Source organism: Schistocerca cancellata, chromosome 11, assembly GCF_023864275.1.
Source record: "Schistocerca cancellata isolate TAMUIC-IGC-003103 chromosome 11, iqSchCanc2.1, whole genome shotgun sequence".
In the NCBI taxonomy this organism is placed as follows: domain Eukaryota; kingdom Metazoa; phylum Arthropoda; class Insecta; order Orthoptera; family Acrididae; genus Schistocerca; species Schistocerca cancellata.
Window position 1 is genome coordinate 151,458,651 of NC_064636.1, and position 14,688 is coordinate 151,473,338.

Here is a 14,688-nt window from a genome sequence, read left to right on the forward strand (position 1 = left end):
AATTGGGTGAGTCGGAAGTGCAGAGAGTGGAAGGAGAGTTGCCGTGCATCCGGTGTTTCATTTGTAGGTCAGATTCTCACGACACGGTCCGCCTTTCCTCGGACATTACACAAATAGCACGTGCCGCGGCCCTCGCAGTACGCCACGGGCGGGAGCCGAAAGCTGGTCACGAGGAGGGAACGTCGGTCACGGGCCAGTTTCCCTTCTGCAGACCTGTCGGTTCGGATACAGTGTCTGCAGTGTCTAGACGGTGCCGTACGTTGGCATCGAAACTGGCTGCAGCTATATCACTGGACAGACCTGTTGTTACAGGCCTGCAGGGATAAGGAACGTGCTATTCGTATCCAGACATTTTTTGTCTCAATGCACAACTATTACAGTTTTGTATGCTCAAGTTCGAAGGGTAGGATTTCCACTGCCCAGAATTTTTGTCTGCCAAAGACGGACCTCTTAATTTGCCCGAGTTGTCGTCAAATATTTTTATGTATCACTGTTTCGCATCCCTGCTTTCACTCTATGGGTAGTATGGATGTACAACACCACAGTATGCTTCTTTTTCACCCCAATCCTATGGAAGGTAGGTCGCTACTATTCCAACAGTGCCACTTTTCAGATAATGGTATGTGTACCGAGTTTGGTTGAAATCTATCCAGTGGTTTAAGAGCATATGTGGAACACATACACACATACATACATGTTGTTGTTGTTGTGGTCTTCAGTCCTGAGACTGGTTTGATGCAGCTCTCCATGCAACTCTATCCTGTGCAAGCTTCTTCATCTCCCAGTACCTACTGCAACCTACATCCTTCAGAATCTGCTTAGTGTATTCATCTCTTGGTCTCCCCCCTACGAATTTCACCCTCCATGCTGCCCTCCAATACTAAATTTGTGATCCCTTGATGCCTCAGAACATGTCCTACCAACCGATCCCTTCTTCTGGTCAAGTTGTGCCACAAACTTCTCTTCTCCCCAATCCTATTCAATACTTCCTCATTAGTTACGTGATCTACCCATCTAATCTTCAGCAATCTTCTGTAGCACCACATTTCGAAAGCTTCTATTTTCTTCTTGTCCAAACTATTTACCGTCCATGTTTCACTTCCATACATGGCTACACTCCATACAAATACTTTCAGAAATGACTTCCTGACACTTAAATCTATACTCGATGTTAACAAATTTCTCTTCTTCAGAAACGCTTTCCTTGCCATTGCCAGTCTACATTTTATATCCTCTCTACTTCGACCATCATCAGTTATTTTGCTCCCCAAATAGCAAAACTCCTTTACTACTTTAAGTGTGTCATTTCCTAATCTAATTCCCTCAGCATCACCCGACTTAATTCGAGTACATTCCATTATCCTCGTTTTGCTTTTGTTGATGTTCATCTTATATCCTCCTTTCAAGACACCATCCATTCCGTTCAACTGCTCTTCCAAGTGCTTTGCCGTCTCTGACAGAATTACAATGTCATCGGCCAACCTCAAAGTTTTTATTTCTTCTCCATGGATTTTAATACCTACTCCGAATTTTTCTTTTGTTTCCTTCACTGCTTGCTCAATGTACAGATTGAATAACATCGGGGATAAGCTACAACCCTGTCTCACTCCTTCCCCACCGCTGCTTCCCTTTCATGTCCCTCGACTCTTATAACTGCCATCTGGTTTCTGTACAAATTGTAAATAGCCTTTCGCTCCCTGTATTTTACGCCTGCCACCTTTAGAATTTGAAAGAGAGTATTCCAGTCAACATTGTCAAAAGCTTTCTCCTAGTCGACAAATGCTAGAAACGTAGGTTTGCCTTTCCTTAATCTTTCTTCTAAGATAAGTCGTAAGGTCAGTATTGCCTCACGTGTTCCAGTATTTCTACGGAATCCAAACTGATCTTCCCCGAGGTTGGCTTCATACATACATACTGTTTTATAATGTAAATTTATTCAGGCGTTACAGCCAATCGGACTCTGTAGCGACGAGCAGGTAATTGCAGTGGCCGTGCCCCACTCGTGCCGACGACTCCGCTGCCCGATACGGCCCGCCCACTGCGAGTAGCTCGTAAATACTCGCAGTCGACAGGAAATTGCTCACAGTTCTGAGCCAACTCATTAGGTCTGCTCTACGAGCTGTCTAGCCGGATTACAGAAGGGCTCCCCTCCCCACCACTCTCCAGGAGCTTACTGTGCCCCACTGTGGCACGTGACAAAAGTGCTTATCCGGAGTTACACTCTTCTCACAGACACGTTTGTCCCCAGTATGCAGTTCTCACTGGCATAGTTCGTGAGCCACATTACGGCCAGTGACAGGAGCTAATTTGTATGCCAGAGTCACTTTCCCCCTTTCCTGCTCCAGTTGCGGGCGGTTCGCAGGAATGGCAGCTGTCGAACCTCCGCGTGATTCGAATCTCGCTAATTTCAGTCATACGGCCTTTTCTCGACACGGACGTAGGAGGAACCGTTCGGCTGCTGTTCTTTGGGTCTCGTCTATTTCAACTATCAGTGCTATCTGGTACCGATGCCAGAATGATGAGCAGTATTTGAGTATTGCTCGAATGAATTTTTCGTAGGCTGCCTCATTTGTGGGTCGAGTACACTTCCCGAGGATTCTTCCAGTGGATCTGTACAGTGTCTACCTTACCTGTGATTAGTTTTAAATCTCTCTGTACATGTACTCCAAGATATTTAATGTGTGCGACTGCTTGCAGTGATTGTTCTGCAGTCGTGTAATCCTACAGTAATGTGTCTCGATACCCGCGGTCACAGGCGAGATGCAGGTTAACCTCGACACCCCACGTGACATTCCCAGGCGTCGGTACCTGCTGAAAAAAATGACCAGTTTGCCGTGGTGGGCATCGTGCGTATTGAAGACACCCTCACAAGTGATGCTGCTTCATCTGACCGTATTCCAGTGTTCACAAAGTCATCGTTCACAGAATAGCATCTGCTGATGGCAATCTGCAGGATGCAGGTGCTGCGTGAAACCGTAATGGTAGGGGTGCAGCCCACGCTGGTGCAGCACGTTAATGACCGTGCATTGCGAGATATGCAGCTGCCTCGCTACGCGACGTGTACTCCGCTGAGGTTCTCGGTGTACGACCTGCGGAATAGCTTCCTCAGTAGCTGGAGTATGGCGAGTCTGTGGATGACCTCTGTCACACGACGGTGGAAGGTGAGAACCCGACACCTGAAGGTGCAGCTCCAGATGCCGAAACACATTTTTATGCGGACGGCGTCGACGAGGATATCTGGCAGCATATTCGTGAGTGCCGACACCAGCCCAGTTATCAGATGCACCGAGGACCAGAAGCGTATCCACATATTCGTCGCTTATGTATGCCGTATGCCTGCCACACTAGTTTAGAGCTTTACAATGAGAAAATTCGATACGTGTACGTACGCGTGTACATTGCAATCTGTCAAGGGCGCATTACTTCGCATGCAACTAGTCCCTGTCTGGTGGACATCACACACAGTATAAACATGCGGTCAGTCCTGCGCATTGTTCCACGTAATGCGCATTACCCCTCCGACATATATTGTTCTGCACGATTCATCCTGACACCGCCAATTGTGGAATGTTCATTAATTTAAACTTCCGGTCTGAATTGCCGTGGTTCATATATAAAACTACTTCTCCTTCCTGATATTTCATAGCCTACTGCGGGCAACATCTTCTGAGGTGAGTCGCCAACTGGCTGCTAGGCGCCGGAGGTCCCGCTTATACAGAGCGCTTAGATGGCGCCACCACTCGTCACGTGCTTTCGACTTAAAACCTATCTCTGGCTAGTGCCCTCTCTCTCGATTACAGGTAATTCATAGACACTTCGTTGGTACAGAGTCGACCACCAAAAAATGGCTCTGAGCACTATGGGACTCAACTGCTGTGGTCATAAGTCCCCTAGAACTTAGAACTACTTAAACCTAACTAACCTAAGGACAGCACACAACACCCAGCCATCACGAGGCAGAGAAAATCCCTGACCCCGCCGGGAATCGAACCCGGGAACCCGGGCATGGGAAGCGAGAACGCTACCGCACGACCACGAAATGCGGGCAGTCGACCACCATATCTTGTCTAGTTTTAACCCTCCTTCTCTTTTTATTAAAATTATTTTCGTGCTTGTAGATCTCTATAGCTCCTCTATACGTGGGGGTATAATAATGTGAGGTCCTAGCTATCACATTTGTCTCACTAAATTTTATTTTGTGATCACCGTCTTTGTTAACGTGTTCTGCTACAGCTGATTTGTCAATTTGTCCCAATCTACAGTTCCTTTTGTGTTCCATTAGGTGGGTATTAACATTCCTTTTAGTTGTTCCAATATGAACCATGCCACAGCTACACGGAATTTTATACACACCTGGAGTAGGGGTGTCGTGCGTCTTTCACCGATCTTAAACTTTCACTAATTGTCTTGGTCGGTCGAAAGATTGTCTCCACTTGAAACTTGGCCAAAACTTTCCCAATACGGTCCGTGACGTTATGAATAAATGGAAGAAAAACTTTACAAGCCGTCGTGTATTTTCGGACACCTTTCTTCTAGGGTGGAGTGCTCGATCTATTTCGTTGTCAGTGGATCCATCTCTCTTGAAGTGGTGCGAATAAATTCACGCCCACGACGTGGAAAGAGCTTGTTTCAGAGCTGACCAATCTTCCGTTTCTACGATTGTAGTATGTAAGTACAAATGTTTTCTAGAGGACCTGCTGCAATCGCTGTTGATGATTAAGATGCCAGATACCGTACCACCTGGACTACATTTACCAAATAAAAACCATATACCTCAGCCCAGGATTGAACCATAGACATCCTGCATGCTAACCCAAAACTCTCTTCACTGCACAAACTGTAGTGCACAACCAAAATGTGCTATCAGAGGTAGTTACAGTATATGTGGTTACAGTGTTGCCAGATTGCCATTCTTTAACGTCCTTTGTCTGTCGGATGTACTCGCCAGACGAAATTTTGAGAGAGACATTTGTTTATTGTTGGCACATGATGAATCACGCTGCGGAAGCCCGAGTGTGCAAATTTCGCTTCACTCTGTATATGAAACATGAAAGTGTTGGGTAGGAGTAATAATTAAGTACACTATAACAAAGCAGAAGATGTGCAATTATTGTTTACTACCTTTTAGTGAAGGCTACGCTAGTGTTTACTTGAATAAAACTGAGGTTTTGTATGCTATGAATTCTGTACAACCAAAAAATCTGATTTCAGTTTACCCTACACTGTGTGTTTTGACATTCCAGCCACATTTCAGTAAATCCAAATTTTAATTTTTGAACATTAAATACTGCCACCTGGTGTGCATATTTAAAGATTGTGACGTATAATGTAGCACTATCTGCTAATGATGGAAACAATAATTTTAAATAATGGCAAGATTTGTTGGTCCAGGTTTTATGTAAATAACTTGACATTAATACTCTCACCTTCAGTTTATTTTACAAAATATGCATGGCAAAAACGTACAGTCAGTTTGCTCAATAAGTCTCGAGAATAAAATACATTATGGTTTCTGATATGGTACTTTTATATGCTTGTAACAATCAAACCATAACTTTGGATTACTATAATGTGCATCACAATTAACTTCACTGTACTGTGTTATACATCATTTATTACATTGTAAGTTGTTTAATGTTATCTTTTACAATGAATACAGTCATAAGCTTTTATAAACTAGCATTTTTACCCATAAAAATTGGTCCTTTTCACACGTGTCTTCATTTCGATTTCATATTCATTTTTTTCGACCGGTATGAGACTTTGATACTTGCTTAAGTGATTTATTGTAGAATTAAATCTGTAGACTACATAGTCTTCCTATAGGAAAAAAAGTGTAAACTTCATGCAGTATATGCAGCTTAATGAAAGATAAACAATGAAGTGCCCTATACGAAAAGTATTTTTACCTTACATTATTAATGTGTGCATTTCTGAAAAATAATTGGAAAGTAATGTAAACATCTCATATTAGTGCTCAAAATTGTTATTCTACAGTACAACACACAAAACTACTGAATTTCTCAAAATAAGGTCTGTCGATAATGAATTTCACAGGTACTTCACTAGTCACTGGCATCAGATAATGCACTGAAACTTTGACGAGACATTTGCATTTCGGTGTCTGTACTGAATACGAGTCAGTTACCGTACTGGAAATGACTCGTGCACGTGGGCTTTTGCCTGCACAAAATAAGAGTGCCATCAGAGTTCACACTGGTACCTCGAGTGACCATTTGCCGAAGTATGCAGTGCTGTAAATCTGTAGTGGTACTTTACAAAGAATCCTCCGCGACAGTCACTCTCGACCGTACCTGGGCAGATACTGATTCCCCGGTGCCTTCCGTCTCCGCACAGAACGCCACCGGGGCGAGTGCACCGACGCGGTCCTCTTCGTCGGCGTCGACAGCGCCGCTGGGAGCCGAGAGCGCGGGTGACGAGACGGAGGACTCCGGCGCGGAGAGCTTCGGCGCCGACAGCGGCGTGCACGCGGGTCTCGCGGCACCCGGCTCCGGCGCCGCGTCCGCCGTCATGGACGAGCAGTCGCAGGACAGCTGGGCCAGCTCGAACAATGCCGGCACCGACAACAACGGCAACCCCGCCGCCGCCAACAACAACAACGACGACGCTGCGAACCGGCAGCCCAAGGTCAACCCGCTCAAGTGGTCGGTGAGTGTCACTGCTGCCTGCAGGTGTGAGAGGCTGCCGTCGTCTCAGATTTGTAACATTATACACTCGGCTGTTTCGATTCCTGACTGACAAAATTTGCCACGAGAAGACTGTCGATAACATAATGAGTTGCGACATTCTGTAAAATTTATCGCAATAACTGTAAGTCGACACTACATCTTGTCCGCACTGTAGCTATGGGAGCGGGACGTAGGGGATAAAGAATATCTCGTGAGACATCACCTAACGGGATCATTGAAATTAGAGGCTACCAGTGCAGGTTAATTCCCATCTCGGTGACTTTCTTTTGTGGCCCAAACGATCCTGTGACCATTTGTTGTGTCCTTCTTTGTATACATCCAATGTCCCCCATTAATCCTTTTTTTCCTGCCTCTGGTTCCACAGAAGTTATTCCCTGATGATTTAACAGATGTCCTATCATTCCGTCCCTTCTTCTTGTCGATGTACTCCACACGTTACTATCGTCACTGTTTCTGAGGAGAACCGACTCATTTCTTAATGGCCCACCTAATTTTCAACATGTTTCTACAGCACCACATCTCAAAAGCTTCTGTCCTCTTTTTTTCTTATTTTGTCATAATCCACGATTCACATCCAGACAGTAGTATACCGTAAACATATTGTTGTGACTTGGAACACTTTGAAACACACAATTACAAGAAATTCACATTTATTAGGTCACAGACTGACAGCTTAACCTAAGTACGACGATACAGTTCAATGATTAAATAAGCAAAAAATATATCTATTCAAAAAAGCAGATAAAAATTCACTTGACGCCTTACTGAGAGACAATCTCCACTCATTCCAAATTAATAAAATAAGCGTAGACCAGATGTGGCTTAAATTCAAAGAAATAGTATCGGCAGCAATTGAGAGATTTATACCAAATAACTTAACAAACGACGAAGCTGATTCTCCTTGGTACACAAAACTGCAGAAACAACGAAACAAACATGCCAAATTTAAACAGACACAAAATCCCCAAGATTGGCGAGCTTTTGTAAAGATGCTTACAACAGTTTCCATAGTGAAGATTTTTCTCGAAACCTGGCAGAAAATCCAAAGCGATTCTTGTCGTATGTGAAGTATGTTAGTGGCAAGAAACAATCAGTGCCTTCTCTGCGCGATAGCAATGGAGATACTATCAAAGACAGTGCTGCCAAAGCAGAGTTACCAAACACAGCCTTCCGAAATGCCTTCACAAAAGAAGACGAAGTAAATATTCCAGAATTCGAATTGAGAACAGCTGCCAACATGAGTAACGTAGAAGTAAATATCCTCGGAGTAGTGAAGCAACTTAAATCATTTAGTAAAAGCAAGTCTTCTACTCCAGACTGAATACCAGTTAGGTTCCTTATGGAGTATGCTGATAGATTAGCTCCATACTTAACAATCATTTACAACTGTTCACTCGACAAAAGATCCATACCCAAAGACTGGAAAGTTGCACAGGTCACACCAATATTCAAGAAAGGTAGTAGGAGTAATCCACTAAATTACAGGCCGATATCATTAACGTCGATATGCAGCAGGATTTTAGAACGTATATTGTGTTCAAACGTAATGCATTACCTCGAAGAAAATGGTCTATTGATACACAGTCAACATGGGTTTAGAAAACATCGCTCCTGTGAAACACAACTAGCTCTTTATTCACATGAAGTGCTGAGTGCTATTGACAAGGGTTTTCAGATCGATTCAGTATTTCTGGATTTCCAGAAGGCTTTTGACACTGTACCACACAAGTGGCTCGTAGTGAAATTGCGTGCTGAGTTATGTGACTGGATCTGTGATTTGCTGTCAGAGAGGTCACAGTTCGCTGTAATTAATGGAAAGTCATCGAGTAAAACAGAAGTTATTTCTGGTGTTCGCCAAGGTAGTGTTATAGGCCATTTGCTGTTCCTTATCTATATAAACGGTTTGGGAGACAATTTGAGCAGCCGTCTTCAGTTGTTTGCTGATGACACTGTTGTTTATCAACTAATAAAGTCATCAGAAAATCAAAACAAACTGCAATACAATTTAGAAGAAATATCAGAATGGTGTGAAAAGTGGCAGTTGACCTTAAATAACGAAAAGTGTGAGGTTATCCACACGAGTGCTAAAAGGAATGCGTTTAACTTCGGTTACACGATAAATCAGTCTAATCTAAAAGCCGTAAATTCAACTAAATACCTAAGTATTACAATTACGGACAATTTAAATTGGAAGGAACACAGAGAAAATGTTGTGGGGAAGGCCAACCAAAGACTGTGTTTCATTGGCAGGACACTTAGAAAATGTAACAGACCTATTAAGGAGACTGCCTACACTACGCTTGTCCGTCCTCTTTTAGAATACTGTTGCACGGTGTGGGATCCTTACCAGATAGGACTGACTGAGTACGTCGAAAAAGTTCAAAGAAAGGCAGCACGTTTTGTATTATTGTGAAAAATTGGAGAGTGTCACAGAAATGATACAGGATTTGAGATGGACATCATTAAAAGAAAGGCGTTTTTTGTTGCGACGGAATCTTCTCACGAAATTCCAATCGCCAACTTTCTCCTCCGAATGTGAAAATATTTTGTTGACACCGACCTACATAGGGAGGACGATCGCCACGATAAAATAAGGGAAATTGGAGCTCGTACGGAAAGATATAGGTGTTCATTCTTTCCGTGCGCTATACGAGATTGGAACAATAGAGAATTGTGAAGGTGGTTCGATGAACCCTCTGCCGGGCACTTAAATGTGATTTGCAGAGTATCTGTGTAGATGTAGAAATGATACATACGAGACTAGTGACGGGTACGGACTTGTCGATCTGTACCGACTACCGCCAGAGCAGGTGTACGGCCGTATAAAGGGCTTTCGCACACTGGGAGCCGTCAGCGATCGGCTGCAGGTGACTGAGGAGCCAGACGGCGATCGTCAGCTCCCGGCGGGGCCCGGAGTGGCCAAGAAGCGTGCCGTTCAAACTGGGCGACGCGTGCTGCGGTAGTGGTGGCCGGTGTAGTAACGTACATTTTCGGCAATTTCTTATTCGGATTAGAGCCAATTTTTGATACTGTCGCACTCTTAATTTCGACACCTTTGGTGAAATTAAAACCGAAGTTTCTTTTCATTTTGCACTTGCCAAATCAGTCCTTCCGATGACTATTTCTTTTTCAATTTCTTCACATTGTTCCTACAAGATTTTCACCTACATTTCTTTTTTATTTCATTCCTAAGTGATATGTATGTTTGATTCCTGTCTTCTTCTGAACATATATTTTGTACTTCCATCTTTTGTCGATCAGCTTTGACGCTGAATGTTTCTTCAGTTGTCTTCCTTATATCTATATTTGCCCAGCTTCTGTGGTTGCTGTTTACAGAGAAGTAGAGCCCTCTTCACCCTAACTGCCTATTGTATTATTCAGTATCACTGTGTCAGTCTGAAAATCACCACTGGCTAATCACAACTGTTTAGGGCACTGCGAAATGTGTGTGTGATTGTGTTGGGTGAACTATAAAAAGCAAAATAATAAAATCATAACATCAGAAAAAACTTAACAAGTTCACATTACCTCACCGATTAATTGTATTGCATCGGTTTTCTGTATTTTAAAAATGGTGTGAATGAAGTACAGAAGTTTTAAAGTTCCTTGCAGTTTGTGCAGGACTGGGACTTGAACAGGAAACCTCTGCCTTTCTGTGGCTAATGCTGTACTCACTGATCTACCAACACTATATTGGTTCTAATCCCGCCAGTACATCTCTCCTACTTTCTGAAGGGCAGAAGTAGAGCTGTGAGGGTGGGACACGATTTATGCCTGGATAGCTTAGTCGGTACAGTGTTTACATGTAAAAGACAAATGCTCTGGGTTTGAGTCTCAGTCCAGCACACACACACACACACACACACACACACTCTCTCTCTCTCTCTCTCTCTCTCTCTGTGTGTGTGTGTGTGTGTGTGTGTGTGTGTGTGTGTGTGTATGTGTGTGTTACCCAAGCTCCTACTTGCATGATCTGCCTTTAAATATAATTCCTCCTGTCTGCAGTAACTTAGCTGACTGCAGCAGTGCAATTGGTTAACAAAAATAATCATATTTCATATTTTGTAGCTGATGCAACAACAAAGAGGAATGTATTGAACTTCACAAGTAGCTAACTGATGATGTTGGCTCGGTGCCTATTCTTGGCAAGAGGTCCAGATCTTATTCCAAACTACAGAATGAAACGCTCACATAATCTTATATTGCCTCGACTTTGAACACCTTATTATAAACTTCACGTACACTGGTTAAAGAATTGGTACTTTTTTCATTTCAAACCTCTGGAATCTCTGTCTTCCGACAACAGCTTGGACTCCCCTCAATTAAGTCAACAACAACCAACTATTTGCTTTGAATTCCACCTGAAAAGTAACAATCCTTGATAACTAGGTCATTATTGGTATTAATACATTTGTAAACTTATAATGAAAAATTATGTATTTACAAAAACTTAATTGTGGCAATGAGTTTTACAGTAATAAGGAAGATAAGTGGCACATTTTATTTCCTTGTACATTTTCTGCATTATACAAAATTGGTTTTGTACAGCTACTTTTGAAATATGCAAATTCTTGCTGTGGCAAATAATTATTTTGGTTACTGTCATTTATAGAGGTTTCACTGCTAAAGTCACATTACCTGACCAGCTACTTATCTGATTATAGACAACTATTACTAAACTATTTTAATACTGAATAATAAACTGTGACATTTCTTCTGGGTTTTTCTGTAATTTTCTGTTTGTAAATGTTGCACGTGTCGTACGAAAAACTCCTTTATGCGAGTGAATTATCGTCTTCTGGATTTGAAATTACTGACCTGACTGAAAAGGAATCGGTAATTCCAATACGTACTGTTTCATAATCGTGCAGATGAAGTAATATAACTTACTCTGTTATGTACGAGTTACTAAAATACTTCAAAAGTGTTCGATAATCGTTAATAAATGTCAAAGAAATGAACACGATCGTAAATATACGACAGCACAGTAAGAGACGTACAGAGTCTGAGGCCGCTACTTTTCTCCTCGCAGGTGACGGAGGTGTGCGAGTTCATCAAGGGGCTGCCCGGTTGCGCGGACTACGTAGAGGACTTCGCCATCCAGGAGATCGACGGGCAGGCCCTGATGCTGCTCAAGGAGGACCACCTCATGTCGGCCATGTCGATGAAGCTCGGCCCCGCGCTCAAGATCTGCGCCAAGATCGACACGATGCGCGGCGCCGTGGGCGAAGGCGCGCCCGCGGCCAACGGCCCGGCGGTCGGCGTCCCCGTCTCCAGCCCTACCAAGTAGCTAGCGTCCGCGTCGGCGTGTCGAGAGCTCTCGCACCGGGACAGAGCGTGACGGCATATCCGTGCGAAAGAGGTAGCCTCTCCCGGTTCGACATTTGAGCGACGAGATACCTCGGTCGCTTCCTGTCGTCGTGTGCGTTTAATACTTTTGGGATCGGCAGTGTACGGCGGCAGAGAGTGTGACCCGGACGGACCGTTACGAGACGGGAGGAATACGTGTGACGTCTAATGTCTTCAAACCCCTGTGAAACGTGCAGCATTTCAGTTCGGCATTTCTAGTTAGGCCGCACTGATCCACAGTTTATGTCTCCTGTGGGGGCCGCTCTCAAAATAGCCCCCCCTTCAGACCCATTTTTGTATCCCCTTTCTACAGTGAGGGATCTTTCGGAGTACAGTCATCAGTGCGACACGTGTGAATTTGTGCTAGGAAATTTAAGGGTTTCAAATTCTATACACACTCTCGTTGGCACTGTGGGGGTTTAAACGGCCACAGATTCGCGCGTAATACTCCTCGTAGATGACTGTGGCCCTAAGTATCCGACGGCCTCAGTCCGAAGGCTGACGGAGGACTTTTCACAGCTGTGGCTGTCGGTAACTCGGACGGGGGATAGCGGCAGCTGTGAGGTGTCGGCCAGAGCACTCCTGAAGTGCACGGCACATTCGGAAGGGAGCCAGTGTGTCACTACAGACTCTGCATACAGGACGGTAACTGCCACTGCATCCCCTTTGCTGCACTGGCTGTACGTTTGGAGAAACCCTGCCCCCCTGTGGTCACAAATTGCGACATTTGGCGAAATCTCGACCGGGCTACCGAGATACCTCTAATATTACACTTTTGACAAAACTCGTGGCTCGCAGAGTTGAAAGTAGAACTTATTTATCTTGCAAGTGCTTTGTATTTGTGTGCTATTGTGACTAGAAATTTCGTTAATTCCACACTACCACACACGTGTACTCTATTCTGAATACTACTTTCAGATTACTTGACAATTGTGCTAGTTTTGAGCTGATTTTGTGCAAGCCAGATAAACCTACCTTTTACTGGATGCCATTACGTGTGGTTCCAGTGACATCTTTGACACCTGTATTCCTGTTTTGCAGGAAAAAAGTGTACTCCAAATTAATGTAACATATGTTCCTTTGCGACAGACTCGTTCCCATTCTTATCAGTTATTATTGACAATGAGGCTGAGGAAATGGGTCCAAAGGAGAAATGGAAGCAGTGTTTTGTTTGCTGTGGAAAGGAGTGTGTTTCGTAATCGAAACGGTTCTGTAATTTGTGTAGATTTTTCTCGATCAGCATGTTACTTATTAAGAGATGTGTGTTTTATGTTTATTGTGTAGGAAACTGTAAAGGACTTCATTGGCTGTGACATGATATGTTGACTGTTTGTATATTTTTTCCTTGTTTTTTTGAAGCTCTACCAGTAGATTTGTTGTTCATTTGTATACATTTACAACTTGTATGTTTATCTGCGCGTGCGTGTGTGTGTGAGAGTGAGAGAGAGAGAGAGAGAGAGAGAGAGAGAGAGAGAGAGAGAAATCATAAAATTTGGTGGTGCACATCACGTTTTGCTTCCACCGAATAACACTGCCAACCACCTCCTTAATGTAATGACTGACTGCTCTCAGCAATCGTCCTGTGACCGCCAAAGAGAAGGCTTTCTGACTGATGTGTGGATGCTAGCGAGGCCTCAGTTCGGTCTGCAGCGGGAAGCCGAAGTACTGCCTGGAGTTCCCTCAAGCTATTTGTCAGTGTGAGGCTAATGTCCTTGTATAATTAGTGCCGGACACTTCCAATAGGCTACTGTGAGCAAGCAAAGTATTTGTATGAGGAATTGCTCACTGTACTGGGTTTTCCTAGTTGTACACTGTGGCAGCAAAAGTGCAAAGCTGGAGGACACAGCAAAAAACTGACTACGCAATCTTTCCACCGGGATGCAAAATTTGCTTATGTTACTGGTATGCATTTCATTATTACAGTGAAGGTCAACATTTTTAGCATTCAACACACGAATGAAGTTTTCGTGTTGCAGGTGCAGAATTGCTAGTGCAGTTAGGCAGGTTACGGAAGCTCGCCACTATCTTTGGATGTAGTTGACATTTTTTTAAAAACAATTTTCTTACTGTAGAACACACAATGATAATATTTAAAAATTGGATTTTTAAAGCCGTGTACAAAAGTGAGATAACATAGCGTGAGGTCGCTCAGCTGTCGAGACAGTGGGATGCCGTCTGGGGCCGGTGTCGGTCGAATCCCCACAAAGCCATCCAGATTTAGGTACTCTTTAGTTTACCTAAACCACGTGAGGTGAACGGTGGGATGTCCCTCTGAAAAGGACAGGGACGCGGCGGGAGTGCCCGGCATTCGTGCAGAGGCCGAATTGAGGCTGCGAGGCAAACGGGGTGGCGTTACTCTCGCGGGAGCTGACGTCACGAGTGTGCGCTCGGCATTTTTTGAAATTACTGTGTAAACTTAGGTTTTTGAATATTGTACAGATATGTAACAAAATAAAAGGTGACACGGCAGTGCTCGTGTCGGGCATCCGAGTGCACAATTTGTACTTTGCTCTTCACTGTTTTAAATATACCAATGCCGTCCTCTCCAGTTGAATGATTCATTTGTTCTTGTGGTGCCACCTTGCAGGTTTGTGTATCGGCGGATTCGTCATCTCTGCACTATGTGACA

General features: G+C 43.8%; 1 protein-coding gene across 1 annotated transcript in view; it reads left to right on the forward strand.

Moving 5' to 3' along the window:
- Positions 1-13,493, forward strand: part of LOC126108379 (polyhomeotic-proximal chromatin protein-like) — a 390,515-nt gene extending 377,022 nt beyond the window's left edge. Inside the window, exons 20-21 of the mRNA XM_049913592.1 lie at positions 6,163-6,669; positions 11,743-13,493. Of these exons, the coding sequence (XP_049769549.1) occupies positions 6,163-6,669; positions 11,743-12,000 (765 nt within the window). The 3' untranslated portion in view covers positions 12,001-13,493. The remainder of the gene's footprint in view (positions 1-6,162; positions 6,670-11,742) is intronic.
- Positions 13,494-14,688: the final 1,195 nt, after the last annotated feature.